The sequence below is a fragment of the Chaetodon auriga genome, chromosome 18 (genome assembly GCF_051107435.1).
Source record: "Chaetodon auriga isolate fChaAug3 chromosome 18, fChaAug3.hap1, whole genome shotgun sequence".
Classification (NCBI taxonomy): domain Eukaryota; kingdom Metazoa; phylum Chordata; class Actinopteri; order Chaetodontiformes; family Chaetodontidae; genus Chaetodon; species Chaetodon auriga.
The window spans coordinates 8,190,150-8,215,659 of NC_135091.1; the positions used below are offsets into that span (position 1 = coordinate 8,190,150).

General features: G+C 45.3%; 1 protein-coding gene across 5 annotated transcripts in view; it reads right to left on the minus strand.

The window, feature by feature from the left end:
* The window catches only part of eva1aa (eva-1 homolog A, regulator of programmed cell death a), a 67,074-nt gene that overhangs the window by 6,385 nt on the left and 35,179 nt on the right, over positions 1 to 25,510 (minus strand). Inside the window, exons 1-2 of one of the 5 annotated variants that reach the window (XM_076757140.1) lie at positions 19,078 to 19,587; positions 62 to 196 (exon numbers count right to left, since the gene is read on the minus strand). Coding sequence is in view for 2 of the 5 variants with exons in the window: in XM_076757139.1 (XP_076613254.1) it covers positions 62 to 196; positions 17,981 to 18,002 (157 nt within the window). In the remaining 3 variants the exon portion in view is untranslated. Of the gene's footprint in view, positions 1 to 61; positions 197 to 9,104; positions 9,288 to 12,445; positions 12,566 to 17,980; positions 18,154 to 19,077; positions 19,588 to 25,510 lie in introns of those variants that run through there. The other 4 variants (XM_076757139.1, XM_076757141.1, XM_076757142.1 and 1 more) reach the window with 4 other exon arrangements.

Consider the following 25,510-nt stretch of genomic DNA (forward strand, 5'->3'; position numbering starts at 1 on the left):
TCCATGGGAGGCTGCGAGTGTGTGTCAGTGTGTGTGAGAGTGAAAATGCTTATATCCTCACCTGGGACAGTGTCAGGGCTTTTGACTGAGCTCCCCTCTGGAGGGCTGTCTCCCACTATGTTGGGGTCATGGGCGCTGGGCGGAGGGGAGTACACCGGCGGTCTGGGTCCCTGCTCCTGGAGCAACTTCTTTGGGACTGCGAAGAGGAGGATGAAGGGAGCAAAGAAGGGGAGATTGGGGATGAGGGAATCAGAGAAAGACACATAGAAGATAATTAGCAGCTCATTCTGTTGTGTGAATGTGCAGCTGTGTTAATTTCTCAAACATTTCATTGAAAAATGAAAGTGAAAATAGTTGAACTCGGAGTAAACTGCGACGGGACAGAGAACAGGAGCTATAAACAGCAAGACGGCCGTGATTCACACGCTCCTCCTGAACTTGCACTCTGATTCCCGAAAGTTATGCCGCCCCCTCCTCCTCCTCCTCCTCCTCACCTCTCCACATCCCCCAACCTCACAGTGTCCTTTGAGTCAGGGAGTCTGCACTCTTTCCCCCTGACACAAACCCACAATGCAGTGGGCTATACATTCCTGCCCGCTCACATGTGGTTTTGGAGGCCGGGCCACGCTCCGGTCACTGTGTTCGTCTGCCCTGTCAGATCAGGGCTGATTTACAGCTCAGCAGATGACTGCCAGTCCAGCTTTCTCTCTCCCTCTCTGCCATTCTTGCATTTTCATTGCTCTGCACAAACAAACGGGCAGTGACGGATAATCAGCTGCCCGGTTTTGCTGACATCAGTAGCACTAATAGTGAGACTGTGACATGTGATTTAGGGTAAAAATGGAGCGTTTGTTTGAATAAACACACTGATCAGATTTCCAGAGACAGCGTTTTGGCAGTGTTCCAGGAGTCGATCAAAGTGCAGGAAGCAGCAGAGCAGACCCCACAAAGCTGCCGTCCTCTGGAGACGTGGATGAGGCCGTCCTCACCAGAAAAACGACCGTACAGGTCGGCCTTGCAAGTGGGTTATTACAACCCATGCTTACATCTATCATTAGGCAGCGACCTCCAATGGCGGTAGTAATTATGACAGGGGCAAAGCAGGAAGTCAGGTGATTTAAAGAGCAAGAAAGTCTGCATATGGAGGACGGTGGGGTGGATGGATCAAAGAGGATTTTCTCCGAGAAGACCACTGTTCATGTCCTGTATGAAACTGAAAGTCAACACTGGTCAATTTTAAGTAACATAACATACTTTACTGAGCAAACTGCGACGTGAGCACGAGGTTTCAGTACAACGAAGACCCGCCCACAAATATCGCAACGGCAAGGAAAGAAGTGGATGAACGAATGAAAGGGAGAGGCTGTGTTTGTTAATTGGAGCATGCACAGCTGCATGTACACTAAACCAGAGCATTACTGGAAACAGTCATTGTCATCAGCCATGTGAACAGCTCAGTAGGAATAGCCTGTTTTTGGGCAAGAACCTGAAGAGTTTGTGCATGTAAACACAGTCAGTGCGAGCAGTGACTGATTAACTTTATTAACAAAGAGCCTCACAAAGTCACACACTTGTGCTCTCTAACTGATTTTGCCATGCATGTCATATTATGGTCTGCCAACTGAACGGAGGGAGCTGTATGGAGCAATGCGCATGTGAGAGGAGTTTCTGATGCTATCTTACTGCAGCCAATCAACAAAGCTGGTTTACTGACAGACATCAAAGAGCGCCGCCGAATCCGGTTCCAGCTTTTTGGTTCTCTTCATGCCACGAGCTAAAGGGCTGCTGCCAGACTAATAGAAGCAGCGAATGATTTCTCATTTCTCAAATGTGCTTCGACAGCTTGGCCTTACCGCCTCAGGAGAGTTCATATGGTGGCAGGTCGCTCGCCCGTTGTGGAAACATATACTCTTACATTTAAATACCTGCCTGTAATTGCATCATCTCGTGTGGCAAACCGCACCAATCTGTCGCCTAAATACCTTAAAAAACCAAGAACTTGAAACCCCGTTTTAGCCAGGTCTGGTTGGCACAAACTAAATAAACAGAGCTCCCCACATGTGGAGGTGAAAAAGGCAGAGAGATGAAGAAATAGGATTCAGCCTGGCAGCTCCCCCTGTCCCTCCTCATCAGCCTGACACACTAATCATGGGTCTTAAAGCTCCCCCACTGCCACGCTGCCACCATCCCCACGCCACGCCCTGATTACAGCCCTCTGATTGGACATAATTGGCTGCACATGTGGCCCAGGGTCACAGCTGAGAGACGCCACGATGTGACACACACACACACTTTTTTTTTTTTTTACACAATTAAGGAACATATTTCTGAGATACACCCTTGCATACAATGCCTGCACCAGATGCCTGTGCAGGACACATATAGACGCATATTCTGGCACACACACACACACACACACACACACAGAGTCCAACACACTTGTTTACCCTCAGAATATCTAACAGCCACTTCTTACGTTATGTTTTTCTATGGGCTTACTTTGTTGGCGAGAGCGAGTACAGTATAGCAAATGCTGTTTGTCTAAAAATAATTGTCGAAAGGCTAAAACCTCTCGAAGCAAACGGCCGCAAACCACGCGTAAGGAGCCAAGCAGTAAAAAGTGTACCAGTAAAAGAGAGAAAGAGGGAGAGAGACCGCGGACATAAATCACACTCTGCAGCCTGCATTATAATGGCACGGTCACATGAACGCATGGCAAACGAGCCCTCGCGATTCTTAATATAAACCTCCACGGAATGGGACCCGTGCCATCGCTGTACCTCTCAGATTGCTGGATCGCCACGGGGAGCGAAGATACGAGGCGGGAAAAGAGTGCCCATAACAATGGGCTGTGTTTACACTGGCAGAGCCCGGCTTTCAGAGTGTGTGTGTGTGTGTGTGTGTGTGTGTGTGTGTGTGTGTGTGTGTGTGTGTGTGTGTGTGTGTGTGTGTGTGTGTGCGTGCATGTCCGTACGTGTGTGTTTGCGGGCCATGTGCTGACCGCTGCAGAACACAGTCGGGACAAAGCCCCTGTAAGCCAGAGGGGATAGAATGAAATATTAAACCATGCTAAATCTGAGATGAGATCAGACCTGGGCCAATAATTTGAACAGACTTTAGCCTTTATGAGTACACACGGGGGGCTGCTGGGGACTAAATATTTAGAGGATTGTTTGAGGGTATTCTTTAATGCGCTCTGAGATTTTGTCCTTTAAAAAGATCGAGCTTAATCTACACTACGACTGTCTGTGAAGCACTCTAAGCTGTCTTAATGTGGTGACCGTCATCCGAATTATCTCGGGCGAAGCAAAAGTCAAGAATTATGTGAGCCGGGACAGTGAGTGTGTGAGAAACTGTGAAATAGAGTGTGTACAACACACACTTTTGACAGGAGATGGGATTCAATTGCAGCTACGTGAAGAGAGTTCCAAATCAGATATCCTCTGCTTGACAAAATTAATTATGTAGTGGATAAGCGTTCAGATGACAAAATGCATAACACGTTGGGTAGTAATTTCCCATTAAAGGGGCATTAAGCATTTTGGAAAAAAAAGAGTGTGCTGAAGCAGCGTGCTGGAATATGTGTGTACGAAGTCTGAGCAAAAGCGTCTGGTTTCAATCAGCACACAGCCAGTGCCGACTTAATCTACAACATTAAAGTGCTGTCTAAGGCCCGGCATTCACTTCATATACACACACACACACACACACACACACAGAAAAGGCAGTGCCTCAGAAACTCAAATCAATGTTTACAGACACACTTAAAGTCATAAAAATGCTTTTTATTCTGCTTCAGCACTTTGCCGTTTCCCACTCAAACACCACACAGAGAAGCATGCAGCCATCTGCCTGCTCACGAGCCCGTCCATCCACACACACACACACACACACACACACACAGAGCCATTTTTCACTTAGCTAATGGCATTCCTGCAGAACAACATGCAAGGTGAATAGGGCAGGAGCTGAAGGTGTTGAGATTGCATTCCTCCTCCTCCTCCTCCTCCTCCTCCAACCCCCAGCGTAAAGCCCTAACAGCATCCAGCTGACAGTAGCTGATTGGACTCGAGTGTGTGTACGTGTGTGTGTGCGCCTGTGTGTCAAAGTTTGTGCACGCAAGAGATGGAATGTGTATTCATTACACAGGAAAAAATTGTGTATTGTTTAGACGAGGATGGCACAGCAGAGGGATGTGAGTGTGTGTGTGAGCGGCTGAGCCAATCGGAGGCATTACCCTCGTGTTTATCTTCCCCAAAATGAAAGCACAAGCGCGACCTCACACTGTGCAAAATGAACGGATGCATGCGGCGTCTGCATATCGAAACGTGCTTGCGTGACCGAGAGCGTTTGTGTCACAGGGCGTGATTAACACACTCATTCTGGTCTTGTGTATACAAAGTGGACCAGGTTTAAGGTCTGGTAATGTGAACTCTATCAAGGGACCGGTGGTCTGAGCTGAGGGCTTTTTCTGGTTCTGCTCCATTTTTATGTTAGTTTGGGCAATCTACCTACTCTACTACTTTATGAGGTTTTGTTCTGTGTGTGTGTGTGTGTGTGTGTGTGTGTGTGTGTGTGTGTGTCTACTCGAGAGTTACAACATACACTGGGACTGTGGTAACCTTAAAGGAGCCTTAAAGGAGCATACCGGTGGCTTTCAAAGTTTTAGCTCATTAACTATAAATGACATCTGATTTACATGATCTGTCTGCAATTTCCCATAAGTTTTAAATTTAATTCCCACCTTCAAGACAGCTATTGATTTACTGTCTTTTTACTGCACTAAACGAAGCACAAGACATGCAGAGAATTGCCTTTTTCGTGTAATACTGCAGCCATAAAAGCATCGGGGCTTGGATCAGCCAGCGAGAGCATCTTAGCGCTTCGGTGAATACAGATACAGAACATATGGATGATATTTTAACATACTTGTCTGACAAATTTAGACGAACTTTAGGGAACAGTTAAGGGGAAAATCAAGAGGTTGAAATTCTAAAAAATGGTAAAGAACCAGTAGGCACGCTGCCATCAATGTGTCCTTTAGCAAGACACTTAATCCACCCAAAAGCCCTCCTGGAGCTAATCAAAGGCCGCTGGTGGAAAACTGGCTATGTTAGGAAGTTGGGTACAGTGGTTGTTTGTAATTGTATGAATGAGAAGCAGGCACAGCTCAGAAAACCTTTACAAAACATTATGAGAACCGAGCCTCAAATCCTGGAGATCCAGGAAAAGTTCAGCTTTGTCTTCTGGCCCAGATGCATGAATGCTTAATCAAATCAGCGGTCTCAAGTTATCCAGTCAGCGTGGATTGTGGAGGCTAGAAAAGCCCTTAGCTGGCAGGAGCTTCTTGTGACAAGATCTCTGTGTTAAAGAGGCTTCTACTCATGCAGTATACTTTAATACAACACAGTTCTTCTGTATGACGTTCATGCAGGGCAAGACATACATAGCTGGATGGTGACACAGTCCTAGTGAGGGTTGGGAGTGCATTCCAGGATGGAGAGAGTGGAACGGCTCAACCCCCAATCCTGCCTCACTGAGCCCCCTGCCCTACATTCAGCTGCAAAGCATAGACATTTTTTTTCCCCCCATTTACTTTAATGGATAACACACATCCCTCTGCTGTGAGACATCCACAAATGCAAATGTATGCACACACACAGAGAGATGCCACAGCATGGGTCCTGAACATAATCACTCTCACTTCACCACAGCCATCAGTTATGCTCCAAAATCCCAGCTGTTTTGGCTATTTAAACACCGCTCATACACCGCACATGTGCACGCGCGCACACACACACACACAGTTGGTGTTATTAGCATAGATGCAGAGACAGGAATAGATGCTCTGCTGACAGTGTGGGGTCAGAACAATCAGTGAGAAAATCACTCAGTTCTGGAGCTCACCCTCAGACCCCACACAGACACACTGATGTCTTCAACACTGCTTGAAATATGTGCAAACAGGAGGTGCCGAGCATGATAATCACATTACACAAGCACACATCCCTGATTTTTATCATCAGTGAATCAAACCTAAGCATCTGATGGTCATTTTGTTGGCCTGTAATATCACTGACTGTCAGTCTGTATTTGTCTAATTCTGCGGTTACTGGCTGAATGCTTGCAAAAAATCAGTAACTACAGCTTCCACAGCTTTGTCGGAGCATCTTATCAGTGTTCAGAAAAACTCACTGCTATACATCTAAAAGGAGTCCTTACTGTAATATAAATCTGAAAGTCCTCTTTCCACACCTAAACATGACCTGTGATCCTGCGCTTGAACGCTGCCCTCAGATAGCTCTAATGTTTGTGTTTCCACGTCTTTATCGGCTGGACGTGGGAGAGGCGGGTCCGCTGTCGAAGTCAGCACGGCCTCATCATTATCTGATGTTCCACTGGGTCAACAAGGATGAGACCAACGCTGATTCATCAAACCACGCCGCCCGCCTAAACTCACTCCTTCATATCAGAGTTATGAGGTAATGGGATGCTGAGTTTTGATTGGGTCACAGAGCTGCTGAGGTCGTCAAATGACTTGTGAAAACAGCCAAGACACAGATCATCATTTGTTGTCGCTGCCGTGGAGCAGAGAGAGAGCAGATAGCGGCAGGACTTGTCGAGATGCAATCATGCCAGAAATAAAGGCTGCAACATTCAACAAGCATGTTCCAACATATGTCACGGCCGATCTAAACAATGGTGCTATCTTTAGCAGATGGCAACAACTGGTCGTACATGGCAGTTCATAAAATCAACACTTGGCAGCATTAACGTCTACTGGGACCTGAGGAATGAATGACATTTTAGTGGGAGATAATATACGATTAGCTAAAAGTAGCCCAGTTCTTTCTTAACCACTCATACAATACGTAGGTTTACCTTTTCTGTGCAGTCACCTTTGCTAATGAGAGACAGTTACAAGCGTTTTGATGAATGTGGACTGTCGACATTGTTTCTCTGTCAATCTCATGCACGGTTAAATACATCAAAAGGCCCTGGTGTTACTTGGTATTGGCTCAAAATCTAATTCTGTGGCATCAACCACCCCCTAATAACAAGAAAGATGTGGATCATGTTGAGACACTTGAGATAGAAACCAGTAAAGATGACGAACGAAATGTGGAAAATCAACTTTGACTATTGATTAACCGATCCATACTCCGGTTCAGACCAAAACAACTGAACCAAGACCCCTTGAAGGAAGTGGTCTTGTTCCCAACCGGACCACAAATTGTGGAGCGGTTCGTTTGTGGTGGGAACACGATCCAATCCAACTACAAGGCATACTCTGTAAGTTTGAGCAAACCGTCAAAAGCCTCAAAAATGATAAAGTACGTATGTGCCTTAAAAATGTAACTGAAGCAGGAACTTCACTGTGATACAAACTCTAAGCTCAAGTCCATCACACAACTTCACAATTCAGAAGGTTCTCACATGATCAAAGCGCAATATCCAGTCACTAAAGAAGAACGCAAACACAACATTACATGAGAACTCGTGTTATCAGCGATGTCTACAGAGCAACGAGTGGACGAGAACGTGTTGGTTAAAAATAACTTATGACAAGCTGTGATTCACTCTGTCCAATAACAGAGAATCTTCATGAGGTTCAGGTTTAGGTCAGCACCTAACTTGCTGAATGGGTTCTTTGATAAAGTGAACTACTTCACAGAATCTAATTGAGAGGCGCAGGGACAAAGATAAGACGAAGACAAAGGTGTGGTTGTGGCATTGTAACGTACATGCGCTACCCCAAATCTTAAAAAGACTGAGAAAGATGTGGAATGCTCCAAAAACACCTGTTTGGAACATTCCACAGGTAAACAGGTTCATTGGTAACAGGTGATAGTATCATGTACATTTGAAGTGCTGCGTTTCCAAAAGAAAAAACAACTATATCAACTAGTTGGACAGTGAAAACTGTTGTGAGGTGAGTTTTACCACAGAGCTGAAGCACGGTGGAGATACTGCAGCAGCATGAGTCACATGCAGTGTTCAAGACCCTCTCCATAACAAACCGGCTTTTCAGTAAACAGCAGACATGACTAGATTAGATTACGACCCATTGTACAAAACGACGGAGGATATACTCATCGCAGAATAACACGGTAGAGTCTGTTTTAGCATCTGTGTGTCATTACATGCTCTGTGATTTGATGCATCCATCGCTCCCTCTTCATCATTTTGGTAAAACACTACCACCTGCCTCATATAGCGCTTGTCTATCATAGGCGCTCCTGTGCCCTGTCATTGTCAGGTAATTAGACAGGGCCTGAGTGAGAGTGAATCACAACCGGTAAAGTTCTGTCTACGTTATTCCTTTCGTTTTCCACAGAGGAAGAACCGATGAAAAGCTAAGCAGAACGTGGGAGCTGGCGTGTTCGGATGTGTATAAGAAAGGGAGGCATGTTTTTTCTCCATGTGTTGACAGGGCGCTTGGCCGTATTAGCGGTCAGGCCTGGACAGAGGTAATGATGGAGAGGTCTGGGTCAGCCTAAGTCTGTCATCACCACAAATATACATGGCACACACAGACAAGCATATTACCTACACCTTTTTTTGTGGCTGCTACTACAACGCTGGACTCTAGTGTGGTATTGTTTAATACCCGACTTGCAGTACTGATATGAAGTTTTTTCATACCTTCCTTTGAGAATAAGCACAAATCTGATCAAGCATTTGATTCGAGCAATTTCTGATACTCAGTACTATGAACAAATCTCAGCTAGTCCCAAAAAAAGCATTGAGGTTTGATAGCCAGCCCTGCACTGGGCTGATCCTGTCCCATCTGAGCAGACTTTTGACATTATTCTGCTATGAGCTATTATTAGAACCACCTCCGAAAATAGACATTAGCAGGCGGGCGCTAACACGGGCTACACAGAGCAGCTGGTTGTGATCAAGAGAGAAGACAAAGGGTGATGAGAGAGGAAGAGAGAGGAGAAGAACCTGCATAAACATTTCCTTTCTCCCCTTATGGCTTGGTTTTCTTGGCATACAGGAGCCTTGAATACATGTAGTGCACTCGCTGGGCTTCTTACATACACACATACATGTGTTGCAATTGTGCAGACTTTCCACGTTATTAGCAGTACTCTTACAGGATTCAACTCCACTTTTCAGAAACTCAGGTGTCCCATGTGGGCGCAACGCTTTGGCATTTCCATCTGTAGACTTCCTGGGTACAGCCGGTTATCTGTTTGTCCTGCTGTGTCCTGTCGTCTTCTTCTTCTTGTGCCCCTGTCAACTTTGACGTGGTCTTAAAACAGCTTGAGCTACAACAGATGCAGATGCATGTCCTCAGGGTTAAGAGTGGAGAGAGAAAGAGCACGAGAGAAACAGACAGAGAGAGGAGTGACAGACGCAGAGGGCACCAGAGACACTTTTACAACGGCCTTTAAAACAAACACCTGCCGCCGTGGCTGAAGCGCCTGGGGAACGTCAGAGGTCCTGGCTGTGATTAGATAATGAACTGAGCAATCAGAGTTACACACTGTCTCTCAAGTCCTCAAGTCTCATGTAGATATACTGCATGAGCACAAAGAAATGCACAACTCAAACATGCAGCCAGGGCTGTGGAGGAGGGTAAACGTGCACAATGTTTATACTGCCAAGGCCAAATGTCCTTTTGCACAATGTTAACAAAAGTGAAAAGTAATTAATGTATCCGCCCTGTGATTCGGATGTGCTCCAAAATTCAATGGGTTCGTCCTTGGCCAGTGCGACATCCTTCCACCAAGTTTCATGAAAATCAGGCCAGCAGTTCTTCCGTAACCCTGACAAAGAGGCGAACAAACCGACAATCATCAAACCGAACCGAAAACATAACCTTTGCGAAGGTAATAACTCTCTACGCAACAGGAATCTAACCCTTGTCGCAGCTGGGAAGATCTGTCTTCTCAATCCCCAGGCCAGCCTGCAGTATTTTCATTCCAGCTGTGCTGTAAATCTCCCTGCTATCAAACGGCTGTAGTAGCCCTCCGACGCTGGGCCAACTGTAGCTTATAGAGTTAGAAAATGCAATTTGATCTACAACGGTTGAGTCTTTTTTTCAAACTAGATGGTTGTGGGGGGTTTGGTGCAGATTTGACATGAGGCAGACTCACACAAGCATACGCTGACACACGGGTCAACACTTGACACTTTAACTTGCACACACATTAGGCAGAACACCTTTCCAGCACAAATATTCAACCCTGAGACAGAGAAAGACAGGAAGTAAGAGTGGGAGGGATGGAAAGGCGAGGAGAGAGGAGAAAAATGATGGCTTTCCCTCAGGCCTGATCAGCTTTAACCCAAACAGCCCAACATATTTGTATCTATTGTGTCAACTACTTGAGTTTAGCACATGGAGAGGAGAGAGATGAGGAACATGCAGACAGAAATTTAAAGTAATAGTTCAACACTGTGAAAAATAAGCTTATTGGGTATCTTGCTGAGAGTTTAGATTAGCTGGGAGTAGTTCCCAGGCAACCAATGGGGACTCCAGGAAGTTCCTGCTCCCTGCCAAGAAAGAGTCTAACTCATAACTCCCCGTCAAACAGCAAATGGTTGTTTTTAGACTTGAGTTTTTCGTCGGATTAGACAAGTGAGATAACGTGTTAATTAGTGAGCTTTAGAGCTGCTGGTGGTTGGATTTTGTTATATTTGGACAGAGCACCGCAAGCTGTTTCCCCCTAATTCCAGTCTTTCTGCTGAGCTAAGATAACCTCCTGACTCCATCTACATATTTATCTTTCAGACGTGAGAGCGATATCAATCCTTTTGTCTCGCGAAATGTTGAAGTATCCCTTTAAATATGTGCTGATGAATAATAACAATTCAAGCAACATTCATGTATTTTAAGACTATATGCAGCATACTGTGAGATGGTTCCGGCAGGGTCAAGGATATGCTAACGTTGTGTGGAGATTAGACTAAAAGCATTCTTCAGAGGTAGAAGACCACCCATGAATTCATCAGCACTGACCTTTATAGGGCAACTGTCATATTAACACTGACAGGCATTTTATTAGGCAAATGAAAGAGTAGAAACCTTGTGATCAAAACATAGAACATGTGGCTGTGTGTAACATTTCTGAGGTGGGTCTGTGGGTCCTTAGAAACTCTTTGTACTTTTATCATGCAAGAAATCACATGCAGTTATTGGAACCTTTGTTGCGACATGTCTACTGTTTCTCTGTCGACGGCTGTATTTTTACTTTTGTTCTCGAACTATTATTAAATGTATTCATCCATAACAAACATCTCAGAGAGCGCACAGATTTTCTTAATTAACTCCACTTAAATGTGTGTTATTTAACAAGCTAAATGCTACTTCCCTGTGATATGTCAAACAGCTCTTGGCAGTCCACTGGAAAATGACTTCTTCTCTGCCTTGCACTTCCAAGCAGCCTACTCTGACCTGCAGTGGATCAGAGCCCTGATGAGTGTTTGCCTTCATCAAGGAGCTATCAAAAATTTGGGTTGCACAAAAGTAGCATCCCCAAAATCTGACTGGTTTGGCTGAGGCTACAGCCAGACCTACAGAGGCCTGGATCCACAGTGGCCTCGCTATACAAACATAACTTGGAGGTCTGGCTTCGCTTTAGCTGACGAACGTCATTATGCACATCGATTAAAAACAAACACACTGGCAGAGAGAGGCGTCCAGCTTTTCAGTGTGGGCGTATGGGTGGAAAATCCCCATCTGACAGGGTGAGACAGGGGAAAAGAGAGTGAAAGAGTGAAAGACAGACACTGAGAGCTGAAGCTGCTTTTGGCCGATGGACAGGACAGTCTAATTTTTCCCATTTGTTGCTTTAGCTGTCTAAAGCACAGATGCCAACTTACCACTTAAACAGAAACTGAACTGACAGTGAAGCTGAATGAGCAGACCTTCATTGTCCCTCTTTCACTGTTCTAGAGAGCAAGTGAAAGAAGAAAGAGGGGATTATCCAGGTCCATCCAGCCAGCTCTATTACTGTTATAAGTGGAGAAAGGCCAAGATCCAAACAGAGACTGCCCCCTCAAGCTAACACAAGACCTAACACTGGTCAGACAAAACAACCACCTTCACCAAACCTGATTAGACAACCGAAAGCTTCAAGAGTTTAGGTATTAATTAGATTCTCGGCACTGAGTACACAGATTTCTTCAGGATTTTCGATTTAAGAGACAGACAGAAAGAGCGTTATTTCAAGCTCTTCCACACAAACAAGGGTGAAAAAGACAGTGTATCTGCATGAGAGAGAAAATAATGCATGACCACATCACATCAGCCACTGAGAACATTCAATATGATTCAATGTTACAGCAGTCAGCGGTTCCCACACAGCGTGTCTACTATATCACACCCGAATCACATGAGAGCACATGGGCCCGTTTGTTCCAACATAAATGACGGGCTGTATTAGCATGGCAGCTAATCATAAACCCTGCAAAAGCACACGCACACACACACCTCAGGAGTACCAGAACCCAGTCGGGCACTGGTGTCATGTTGCAGACAGGAAACAGATGGCCTGCTGGGAAAAAAAAAAAGCAGAAAAAAGCATGCCAAAGTGGGCCAGAGAGAAAGCTTCGCTCCCTCCATCTCTCCCTCCATCATCCCTTCATCCTCGGTTGGAAGGGAAAGGAAGACTGAGGCCGTGGTGGTGTTTGGAGGCTAGATCAGTGGGCTCTGGCTCGAGATCAGAGTGATGGAGTTCTCTGGGAGATTTTTAAATAACAGCCCAGCATGGCTCTACTGTACTGGGCTAAGCTGGGACTGCAGGCTATTTAAGAAAGGACACATCCCAACGGGTGAGAATATATTTTGAGCCTTCAGGGAATAATATTGCTGCTTTAATAATTAAGTGTTGCATTTCACATTTACACTACAAATATAAACACCACATTTGCAGTATGTGTGAGTAATAAAGGCTTAAAGTTAATTAAGTTTATGTTAAAGGTACACTGACACTCTAACTGCTTCCTTGCAGGGTTAGATAAATGGGTTGACGCCAGTCTCGTTTCTGTATTGCAAGTTAAGCAAGAGCCAGTCGGTGATTAGCTTAGCTTAGCATAAAGACTTGAAATAGAGGGGAAAAGCTAGCTAGGCTCTGTCTAAAGTTAAAAAGTACACCTACCAGCACCTCTAGAGCTCACTTGAGTTGTTTCTTGTTTCAAGTTGCACAGATCAGAGGTACCTGACCACTATCAAACACATCCAACAGATAACCTGTAAAGTTTACTTCCTCCTAAAAACCTCCTGACCTTTGCCTGGTGCACAGAGCTGACTCATCAGCAGCTAATGACAGATAACCTTCGACCCTTGAAACAGCAATCAGAGATCAATATTGTCTTGAGTGAGGGCTGACCCTGGCTGATAGAGGTCGTGATCCATCACATGCTTACTTGATCTCTGTGGCCTGTGTTTTCTGAATGTCTCATCTCAGATCTTAATCGTTGTGAAGCATCCCATACTGAGATGTTGACAGATAATCTGATGTTCAGACAGCCGCTAAAACATTTGAAGTGTAATCGATTAAATTCGACTGATATCAAGTTCCTCTACTTGATGTTTGAGCATATAATGCAACTTTGCTCCAAGTAGACGATTTTAAATTAAGGCCTATTGCTGAAATAAGCCCAGAAATGTTACATTTTTTTAAGCTTTCCCATATATATTCTTATTATTAGAAATAAATATTGCAAATCTTGGATTTTAGACAGTAATAAGATCAAAATCAGCCCTGAAAGCTCACTGCTTTATTAGATATCCCTTAGACAAATCACAGCAGATGTGCTTCCTTTAACCGGCAGACATCTGAAAACCTGCCTCACATCTGCAGCTACTCATTTAATGCTTCATTCAAAAACCCTGGGCTGTAAAAATCTACAGACATCATTAAGCATGTCTGCTAATTTCTAAAACCTGAAATACAGCAGCGATAAAACTACTAAGGCAACGCGACCCGAAACACATGTTTACTGTATATTCAAACCTACTAAATGTGGGCCGACGTAAAACACATGTTTAGATAGAAACCTCCTCTCAAAGTCTCTTCGCTGAGACGTGGAGTCTTCATTAAATTTGCACCCTGTAATCCTGCTGCATAACATTTCAACCTTTATTGGACGTTTTGGAGGATTGTTAAGGAGTGTTTGGGCTTTTTGAAAGACTCCAGACTTCTAATAAGGAGTCAAGCAAGCCAAAACATTAAAAAAAAACCTTCTCTGTCTCTCTTTCTCTTGCTGTGTTTCTCTTTTTGTTTCCCTCTCTCTCTCAATTCTGTTAGTTCGTAAAAAAGACTATAAGTTGTTGGCAAGTTAGCCAAAGCATACCAACAACAGTTCATAGTCAAACTATATTTTGATGATTAACTTCTTAAAAATGTATGCTATAAATGTCTCCCCGTGTCTTCTGCCAACCTCTGTCTCCACCTCAGTCGTTTCTTTTTCCCACTATGCCACTAAATCCTCCTTTAAATCAAGTTTCTCTGCCTTCTTGTGCCCGTGCAGCACATGTTTCAGGACTCGTAGCGATTGCCTCTCAGAACAAATTGAGTTTAATGGGGGTGAGGCAGGGTGAGCCGAGGGGGAGAAGAGGGGAAGGCAAAGAGAGGGCTGTAAAAACACACCACATGCTACTCCATGCCAGTCCCTATGAGGAGAACAGCAGCATTACTGCCTCTGACATTAGTGCTTACACCAAATCCAACAGTAACATAGGCTAGCATGGCAAAAACCAACACACACTCACACAGGCAGCCACTGAACAACGCATCCTAACATGTCACTGAATGAGGGATTTAGTCAGTTTCTTGAGTTCTTTCATACTAGTATCCTTCATTTTAGATAAATACAGGATTCTATTAATCAATCTAAAGAAAATCAACTGTTTGTATTCATGTGTACGGACACTGTTTGGGTGGTTACTGCATTACAGCATCTGTCTGACTTTCAAACCGTCTCAGTATAAACTGAGTGACAAACACTGTCTATCTTTGCCTCCGAGCAGGTTTTAACAGTCACAGTTGTGGGCAGATACCAGTTCACCCACGTCTCGCACACTCAAATCCGGCCGGACAGGCATGTGAGCAAACATACACACCTTTGGCAAAACTGGGGCATGAACGCACGCAGTTGGTATGCACCTGAACACTGCTCTTTCTCTGCCCTGCTCACGGGGCAATGCTCTGGTTTAATTAACTGAACTTCTGTAAAGTTTCTTCTCAGGCCAGCACGCCCAGGAAAACACGCACACACACACATGCACGCACGCACACACACACAGTCAGAGGTGCGGCGTTCTTCGCCCTGCCTCGTACAGAAAATTAATTTTCCTGGGTGAGCTCGGCTTGCTAAAGGGCAACTAAAAAGGCAGAAAGCCTGTTGAATAAAGCCATTGAAGAGCTTCTCTGGCATCCTCCAGACCCGAGCATGACCCGGACACACGCATGCTGCCTGAATAACTGCACGCTGCAGCTTCCAGTCTGCTTGTATATGCTTCTTATCACTGCAAACAAGACGAGCAAAGACACGTACACAGCATGTTAAAGATCCCCCTCCACACATGTTTTACGACATATAAAAATACTCTTTGATAGTTGAGGTTCAATTACCTCATTAAAAATGATTAAAATTACATTTACTCCTCCCCCATTAAAGTATCCAGAGTCTAGAAAGATGAAGACATTGTCCATTTCTTCAACTACTGACACACAATGTTCCCATGTCACGTTTTAATGGGATAAACACGATGGCTGCTTTGTTTCTCTGTCGTATCTCCACTAATGCATCGCTCTCAGCGTGTATCTTCACAGCAGGACAGAGAGTGAATGTGCAAGTGTGTCTTTTGGATCTTCATGTGTTTATTTCTGTGCCCTCGGTCCCATGTGAGCGACCCTCTGCCCCCCCCCCCCCCCTCCCTCGCTGACCTTTTAAATCTAGCAGGATTCAGCGGGCTTACCCCCAGAATCTCGCTGGGAGATAAATGACTCCCCACAGCTATGAGGCTTCAACAAATCCCTCCATCCAGGACCAGTCCGGGCAATAACACAGACATCAGAGGAGTGATAAAACACTGCTCCTCCAGGAGAAAAACTTGGCCCAAGAGGAAAGGAAAAGTGAGTTGTTGTAGATGAACTATACAGTAAAGGGCTCTATCTTTTGGAAGCAGAACTATGGTCTGCAAAGTCGGCTTGTTAACAGAGAACTGTGGTGCATAATAATTGAGACTGAGGGCGCCTGGCAGCTAGAAGAAAGTGGGGAGCAGGGGCCAAAGCCATACAGATAATGGTGTGAGGATGTATAGGTATTACTGGGATGGTGGTGGGGTGAATATAGGGTGTGATATGGGGGCCAGGAGACCCCAGCACCCCCTGCAAGCAGCTGCATGTTCACGCTGAAGAATGCCTGGAAGTTTTTTTCTTTTTAAGGGGGGGGGGGGGGCACATCTGCTTTGGCTATCAAGAGACCCCCACACCCTCCCCATGGACTTCAAAATGACTTTTATTTTAGAGTATGTTTTTTTTTTCTCTTTAGAGAAAGATTAAAGGAAGTAAGGAGGGAAGGAAGGAAGGGCAGTGGGAAGGAAGGAAAAAAAAAGAAAACACCCCTCGAAGAGAACTGAAGCCATTAGGAATGCATGCTGAGTTTCAAAAACAGAGAACAGAGAAGAAAAGGATAAAAATCAAATCGGGGGTAGAGAAAAAAGATGGGGGTTGGAAAGGAAAGAGGGCTTTTGCTTTTCTGTGAGAGAACCAGGCCAAAGCTCAGTACAGCGCCAGGTTCCATTCAGACTAGACAAAGTAAATAAAACCACTTGATGAAAAAGAGCTAAAGTAAGCCAAAGGATGGCGGAAAGAGCGCTCCAAGCAGGGGGGTACGAAGCTGCACGGAGTTATAAAGATGCAGGGAGAGAGAGAGAGAAGGTCTGACTTTCTGTTTTCACAACTAAGCAGCCGGCTTTATCTGATGGCCGGACGCAGATTTACACAGATTATCACAAACCTGTCAAACATGAAGTCACATCTCCGTGTGTGGGGTGCAAAGGAGAGGAAGGGAAAAACAAGGCGAAAGAGAGAGAAAGACGGCCATTAATCATTTCTACTGTCATCTCAATCTGTCCCTCCATCTCCAGAGCACATACAGACTGCTAATCTGGAGTAATAAACAAAAGCGTTAACATCCAGCTAATCAAAATGAGCGCTGGAGCGGGCCGGGCTTATTCCTCTTCCTATTCCTGCGCCGTCAGCCTCCGGCCTGCCCTCCCTCTCGTAACCCAAACCACACACTAATTCATAAATTACAAACAAAGAGTCCCTTGTGGTTTGGGAGGGACAGGGCCGGCACTGCAAACTGGCGCTACAGGGGAACGGCAACGCGTCAATTAGAGGGAAACCTGGCTGACAGGGAGAGGTAGGCGTGGGTGCATGCACACACTCAACGCTAACTCGCACACTGACAGCCTCAGGAGCGCAGGCCTACTGTATGCACGTGTCCACGACAGGCAGGAAAACACACACAGCATTTGGAAGCCATCTAAGCAATCACTCTGGTGCCCGGGAACTGACTGCGCCATTGTCTGCTGCGAGCGGCTCGCTGGGTTTCTCGGCCCGGTTTACGAGGGGTGGCGCTCAGGTGTTGTGCACACAGCGCCCGGAGTTAAGCCTGCAGTTGAGTTGAGCTGGAGGCGGGCTCCTGTGGAAAAACACGTGCTGAATGGCGGGAGCCATCGTTGCAATTGTGCAAGTGGATTGAACAGGAAGCATATTTTGAGTTCAGAATCAGGTGACGATGATAAACCAAGTTACTGAATTTATAAAAGCTCTTTTATGACTGACATTTTCTCATGTATTTGCAATTTTACAGAAAGTACAGCAACCAGTGACAACCAATAAACCAGCCTAACGTCTAGTCCAGACTGTTTAAAAGTGATTAATCCAGACAAACAGATAAAAAAGAAGGCAGCGTAAGAAAGGAAATGTACATAACTATTAAAAACACTTACTGTTAGAGCTAAATTGTGTCATAGATTTCCTCACATAACCCAGCCCAAGTGACCTCGTCAGATCGGAAATGCAGCATGAGAGGTGAAACAAGCAATCGATTAGTTGTTGACTGAAAAAGAATCATCGATTAATAATCAATTACTCGGTTTAGTCACTTTTTGAGCAAAACAAATGTTAAGATTTGCTGCTTTTTATAACAGAGCATCTTTGGGAAACTCTGGGAAACAGCTTCTTTGACAGTTCACAGACCAAACGATTAATTGATTAATCAAGAGAACAATCAGCAGATTAAGCAATAATGACAACAAACGTTCAAAGAATGGGGCGTCGTGGGGCTTTGGACTTCAGTGACATGTTTTGGGTGAGCTCAGCCCTGCCGCCTGCTCTGAGTCAGCACCAGTATTTGCAGTGTGTGAACGGCTCGCTGGCCCTCTTAGGTTTACTGTATTATGCACCCTGTGGTTAATTAGTCAGACTCCTGCCAGCAGAGCTCGTTAGGAAAAAGCACTGACCATCTATGGAAACACACACACAGGCAGACACGTGAAAAAAAAAGGAGTTTCACTGTTCCTGTTAAAGGTGGAATACAATACAGAGTGTTGTCAGGTATCAGTCCAGTCATGTGCATGTGTGTGTGTGTGTGTGTGTGTGTGTGTGTGTGTTGTCTGTATCTATGTGATCTCACACAGTTGTTGTTCACACATGTTCGGTTCCCTGTCCGAGTCTGATCCAGTCAGTCACCCTGGTACATCTCTCTCTCTCATCTCCTGACATTTCACAAGAACCCTAACACACACACACACACACACACACACACACACACACACACACACCGATCTGTCCGCTCAGACCTTCCTCACATCCTCAACAGCCAGAGCTGAGGCAGCGAGGACATTCCTGAGGGCGACACAAGGTGAGGCATTTAAACTTCCCACTGACAGATTACACATGCGGAGAAATGACTCCAGAACATCCAAAGACCAAAAACCAAAGAGATAACACGAAACTCTCACAACAAGACACCATCGGGCGGAGGCAGCCGGACTACAGCAGAGATTTAAAAGCGTGTTCAGGCAGAAGGCGAGGTGACACTTACACACACATTGCTGAATGGAAAATCCTCCGGAGTCCAGCCAGTAACTTTCTCTCTGAGCGTGTGTTTGTGTGCGGCTGTCTGGCTTGTCAAACACTGCCCTCCTCCTCCACCTCCTCCTCCTCCTCCTCCTCCTATCCGTCCCGCCAGGAGAGCTGGGACCAGCTTTGCCGTGAAAACAAGCGCTCACGTGAATAGTCCACCGTGGGTCCGACCAGAACGAGAGCGAGCGCGGCCCAAAAAAGGAAAAAGAAGGAAGGAGGGAGGGAGGAAAACGAAAAGGATAGCCCCTTTAAGAAGGTACGCTCCTTTATGGTGACTCCCCCTTTTCCCCCTCTTTTAGCTTCCCCTTCCTTCCTACTCTCAGGGAGAGAGAAAGTTAAACCCGGCTTTAGACAACTGGAATGTGACAGCAGGAGAGAGCGAGAGGGAGAGAATGAGGCGGCGAGGGAGGGAGTGTGTGAGAGAGAGAGAGACAGGAGCAGTGTCCACCTCCACAGCCCACTGCTGTGTGAGGGAGCAGTCAGAGAGAGGTAGGAAGGGGGAGGGAAGGAGCAGGCAAAGAGGAGGAGGGGGCTACCAGTGAGTAAGAGAGAGAGAGAGAGATGAAAAAAAAAGAGAGAGAGAACGAGCGCAGCTCCAGGAAATGACATGAGAATTTCATTCAGCTCAGTTTGGGAATCTGGGAATGTGGTGTGTGAGCGAGGCCAGCGAAGTTTTTTCAGTTAAACGAAATGCAAAAATTCCCATTTCCACTAAAACTGTGACTCATATCCAAATTGCAATATCTGTCAAAATAACCACAATATGATATTTTTTTTTGTTTTTTGCATATCATTCAGCAGTATTTTACAACATGGGATGGGTTGAATTAAGCCGCTGTGTTGCAAATCAACAAGCAGGACTGCTTTATTGCAATACTGGCTTTTTATGGAGAAGTGCATTGATTTGTCGGGTGTTCAACTTGCTGCATTAGCTAAAAACAGACAATTAGTTCTTGATTGATTCACCACACAATCTATTACATTGTAACATACAGTACATCAGTATTTCAAGATAGAGGATTGAAGCCGTCAGCAGGACAGTGCATCACGCTGCCACGTGCATGAGATATGAACAAACAGGAACCCACTCCTCCAAACACTGATACCACTAGTGGTCAAAAACTGCACAGGATACCCTGAATTTATCCACCGTGTGACGAAATACCACATTCACAAATCACAATATAAAAATTCATACTGATGAGTGAAAGCAGACACAGTCTCCTCTTCAAACAACAGTAGCCTTTAAAATGAGATTAGAATGAACTCTGTATCACAACCCCAGTTCAAGTTTTACCTCACCAACTTCACTGGTTTTTGTAAATATCTGCTTATTCGGAATTTGATGCGGCAACACGTTTCCAACAAGTCGGGACAGGAGCAACTAAAGACTGGGAAAGATGTGGAATGCTCCAAAAACACCTGTTTGGAACATTCCACAGGTAAACAGGTTGATTGGTAACAGGTGATAGGATCATGATTGGGTATGAGAGGAGCATCCTGGAAAGGCTCAGTTGATCACAAGCGAGGATGGAGCGACGTTCACCACTTTGTGAACACATGATTGGATAAAGTTAACACAGATCACTTGTTAAAACCGTTCCTACATCCCATTTTGATTTGTGTTTTGCAGCGTCTGACCTTTTTCGGAATCGTTGTTGTGTGTCTCTACATGAAGGCTTTTCTTCTGGCCACTGCTCATGACATGTCACTGTAAATACAGCTGAAACAAAAAGATTTAGGAGGCGTGCGCACTGACTCCTCTGCAAGCCTCCGAGACCTACAGTTACACCCTTTGTCTGCATGGATCCCCGCAGACATTTAAATGCATCCTGCCGGACTATAATTCTAGCTTCAGATGCCCTGGGAATTTCTCCCCTTGGTTCCCACCCCCTAGACCGCCTCTCCACACACGCACACACCAGCTCTCCCCTCTCCCTTTCTCCCTTCCTCTCTCCCTCTATCCTCGTCCACCGCAGGAGGAAAACTGAAACCAGCCACAGACTGGAAAGCATTAGTCTGCCCCCCCCCCCCCCACACCGCCTCCTCCGATTCAACACACCACTCTACACACAAACGAAAACATGAGCGACGGATCGCAAAAAGAGCAGAGGGCCGTTTTCGCCGTGAGCGCAGAGGGACGCGAAAAACAGTAGCGTACACAGTTTACGACTTCGTGAGGCCGACAAAGTTGGCAGCGAGTTCTCGTCCGGAGCTTTGCTTATTTTGCAGTTTCCACCCCAACAAAGAAGCAGTGGCTCATTTGGGAAAACAGGCCAAGCAAAAACCACCGGACTGGTGTATGTGTGTGTGTGTGTGGGGGGGGTGTTTGTGTGTACAGTTTGTGCATTCAGTTTGTGCATGCACTGTGTAATGTATTTGTGCTTGTTTTTTTTTTTGTTTTTTTACGTGTGTAGGTATGTTTGTACATGCGTGCACATGTGTTTGTCTCACTCTGTGAACGTTAACTTGACTGCATGCTCCTATTATCCTCCGTTTCTAAAGCAGACAAACAGCCTAAAGCCAAACGCAGAACATTCCTCCGCTCTGGAAAGTGCTTCCTATGTTGGGGGCTGGAGCGGTTACAGGGACGTAAGTGGTTTTTTGACTCGCAGCAGCAGAGCGACAGATCCTAAAAATGATCGTCAGAGAGGCCCTCAGTCTCTCATTCCCATACAGGCCACTGCTGATGGGACCTATGGCCTCCACAAAAGAGCCACAGAGTCCAGGTCGGACTGGCTGGTCAGTATTGGACCAGTAGGACAGACAGGAGAGGAAGACAGACACTGATTATCTGACATCATGCACGAAGATGAAAAAGGCAGGAGGGGAGGCAAAGCAGTCAGCAAATAAGAAAATCAAGTAATCAATAATTAGCTCAAAACTACTAATCTACACATAATACTCTGATATGATAACTCTGCACCTACTGACAGCTGATTAATCATTTCCTCAATCAATCAATCAGCTAGTTGCTTGGTTTATAAAATGTCAGAAAATGGCGAAAAATGTCAGAGAGTCCTCAAAGCCCAAGATGACGTCTGCAAATGTCTTATTTCATCCACAACTGAAAGATATTCAGTTCGCTGTCATAGAGGAACGAGAGAATATCTACATTTAAGAAGCTGGAATCAGAGAATTTCGACAATTTCTTCTTATTCAAGCCAATTAATTGCTTGTGAAAATAGTTGCAGATTAATTTAACATGTGAAAACTCATCATTTAATCAATGAATTATTGCAGCTCTACTGAAGACACACACTTAGCAAGGACAACACATCAACCATAGAATAAAATAAAAACAACATCATTTTAACAATCTACTTCTGGATCCTAAATTATGCTGATACTGTAGGACACTTAATAAGCAAAATACATTAAGTTTAATAAAAATGTCCTGCAGTGTCAAAAGTATGCAAATATTACCAGCAAAATGTACTTAAAGGATCCGAAGTAAAAGTACTCATAATGCAGAAAATGTCCCCTTTAAGGCTGATACATATATATTACTGGTTAGTTGCTGGTGGAGCTCATTTTAACCATTTTATATAACATGCATCATGTTTTATAGGTGATTCATAAAGTACAGTACTTGAGTCAGCCTGGTGTCTTCTGTTTCAAGAGTTAGTCAACTGCACTGCCATAATCAAAGCAACAGGACTAAGTGTTCACATGTATCATGTTTGTGCGTGTTTGTTTTGCAGCTGGCGTTTCCTCTGAGCTCTGACTGGACTTCTGTTCATCATCATCATGGCGCTCCGAGGAAAGAAAACGTTCTCGATTGACCCACTAAAATCCACCACATAGAGACATCACACAGTGTTATCTCGGCACGTTCTGACAGAGCGGACGCTGAATGCCTCTGACCCAGACAGAGCTAAGCTGGCACTCGCCCTATCGCGCTGCACTCACCTGTGTTATCAGTCTGCAGCCTATCAGTGCAGCCCTCTGTGGTTAATTCCCCGTGCTCACTAAACTGTCTGTTGATAGTGGAATCAAAGCGTCCGGCTGACACACAGTCTAGTTTCCGTTTCCAGTTTCTTTCTCTTTCTATTATCTTTAAAGGGACTCGTTGTAGGTTTGGTTCTGTGGCACGAGCAAATAGCGACGATACAAATCACGGCTCGGCTGGCTCGAGACAAAAAGGAAACTTACCGCATACATTAGTCACGGATACTGTGTTGAGATATGTCGACGTTTTTCCGCACCTTTGGGCAAAATGATTAATAACCCTGAGCCCAAGTTAACAATAAATCTTCCCACTGTAATTTAGCAACTTTGCTGAGAAGTCGCAATCAGTCATTGAGTTTCCTTTGCCTGAGGGATTTACTCGATTTTTAACTGCATAGTTTACAAGAACAGATTAGAGACACTTCATGAGCACCACATCAGAAACCGTAAGAGGAGCCGCCGACTCATTGTTTATTTCACTCGTCTAGTTTTTAAATGGAAACAACCCAGTTCAAACTCCCTTTCGTTCTTTTTATCTCGCATTTGAGAAATTGCCGCCTCGAATTTTGACTGATTGATCAAGTAATAAACTTTTTCTTTTGGATAAAACAAGAAGACTTCAAAGGATTTGAATCTAATCAGTGCAGCTTCAATGAGCAAATGGTGGATTTAGCAGATAAGATTGTGTTACATACATGAAGGAGGTGCCACCTGGAAAAAACTATGGCACTGAGCAACGTGGGAAGCAGTTGGCGGTTGATTGCTCAAAAGGCGCTCTGAAAGTAGGATCTGCATAACTCAATTACTCAACATGAAGAAATTCCAAAGTCCTCAGACAGTCAAGGACACAAACCAGTCAACTTCCAGCTCTAACCTCTAAGCTATCGCAGTCTGCGGTGGACAGAATGGGGACAGGAGACAGACGAGGAAGAGGGATGAGGTGAAAGGTAGAAGTTTACAGCTCGCGAGGGTGACACGGACAAGGAAATGAAGAGCACTGAAGGGGACGGAGGACGAAAAAGACAGCAGACACCAACAGTGCATGGTGAACAAAGCTAACGCGTATGAGTCAAACATGTGTGAGCGGTGGGTGGGAAAGGCCAGAGGAGCTGCGAGAACTTAAAAGGGAATTAACACCTTTTGTTCAAGATTCATTTTAATCTCATTAAACTCCTTCCAGACTTTCCCCCCCAGGGCAGTGATCACACCGGCTGGGTATTAAACTAGATTTGTAATGCATGACAAGCGTGGATGTGCTTTAAAGAGGGCGATTTAACCTGCTCTCATTTGCTTGTGTATGTGTTCCAACGTGTGCGTGTGTGTGCGCGCGTGTGCGTGTGTGTGTGTGTGTGTGTGTGTGTGGGGTGCACCGAACAGCCAGCAGACGACGCATGATGTAAGTCGATGAGACACGGGTGCAGGGCAGACATCAGCTGACTGAACATGCAGGCAAAGGCAAAGCCACAACCGCTTGCATCAGCAAATCACCATGGCAACGGTGCCTTCCCGCCAAAAAACTCCCTCCATGTTGCTCGCGCCGCTCCGGGGACCGCACCCTGAGCGGCTTCAGTATCCTTCACCGAACCTCAGTAAAGCTCAGAGGAGACGACTATCGGAGCCTTTTATGGGCATCGTCTGAAGCAACCACAACCAATTATCGACGCAACGCGCCGACACACACGCAGGTCAGGTGAGGTCACGTGCCGTGTGTTTTCTCGCGGCGGCGTTCCCGACAGTGCCAGCTGCTGGCTGTTATTCCAGGGTTTCTGCAGAGTCAGGTTTGTGTTACGAGGCCGGGGAGCAGTCAGAGGGGCCGCTTCATTCCTTTCTGCTTGCTTTTCCACTCACTCACACCACAGATCACGTTTGGGTCAAAGACTGTTTTTAAAAAACACCTTTTGTCCTGGGTCTTTGGTTTGTTTTACCCAATGAGTGGGGTCAGTCATACACTGGAGAGTGACGCAATGAGAGGAGACGTTACCACTTAAGTATTTCAGGGTGAAATGAGGCCATTTTCCTGTGATTGACGCTCTGCTTGGTTCAATTGGATTTGGCTGTTTGTAGTAAAGCACACCCAGTTTGGCGGTGCGTTCAGCTAACAGCGTGCATATTACAGTATAAAGCTTTAAACTTGCTGTATGAGTGTTGCCAGGTGTGCAAACAATAATACATAGCATGGCTCAATTATTGACTTCTTCACAAGCTTCTTCAGCCACACTGATAATGAAATCCTAAGTTGATAATCAACCGTACTGAATCAAATCAAACCGCGCTGACAACCCTCGTATGGAAGTTCTGAAAGTTTTCCAAGTAATACAGAAGTTCGTCCACAGAGACGCAGCAATCGGCAAGAAGGAGAAAAACTGGCCCCCGTCTTTGCTTCATAAACCAAAAGTCAACACAAAGCACACTCAGTGAACAAAGCTGCTCTCGGGAGTCAA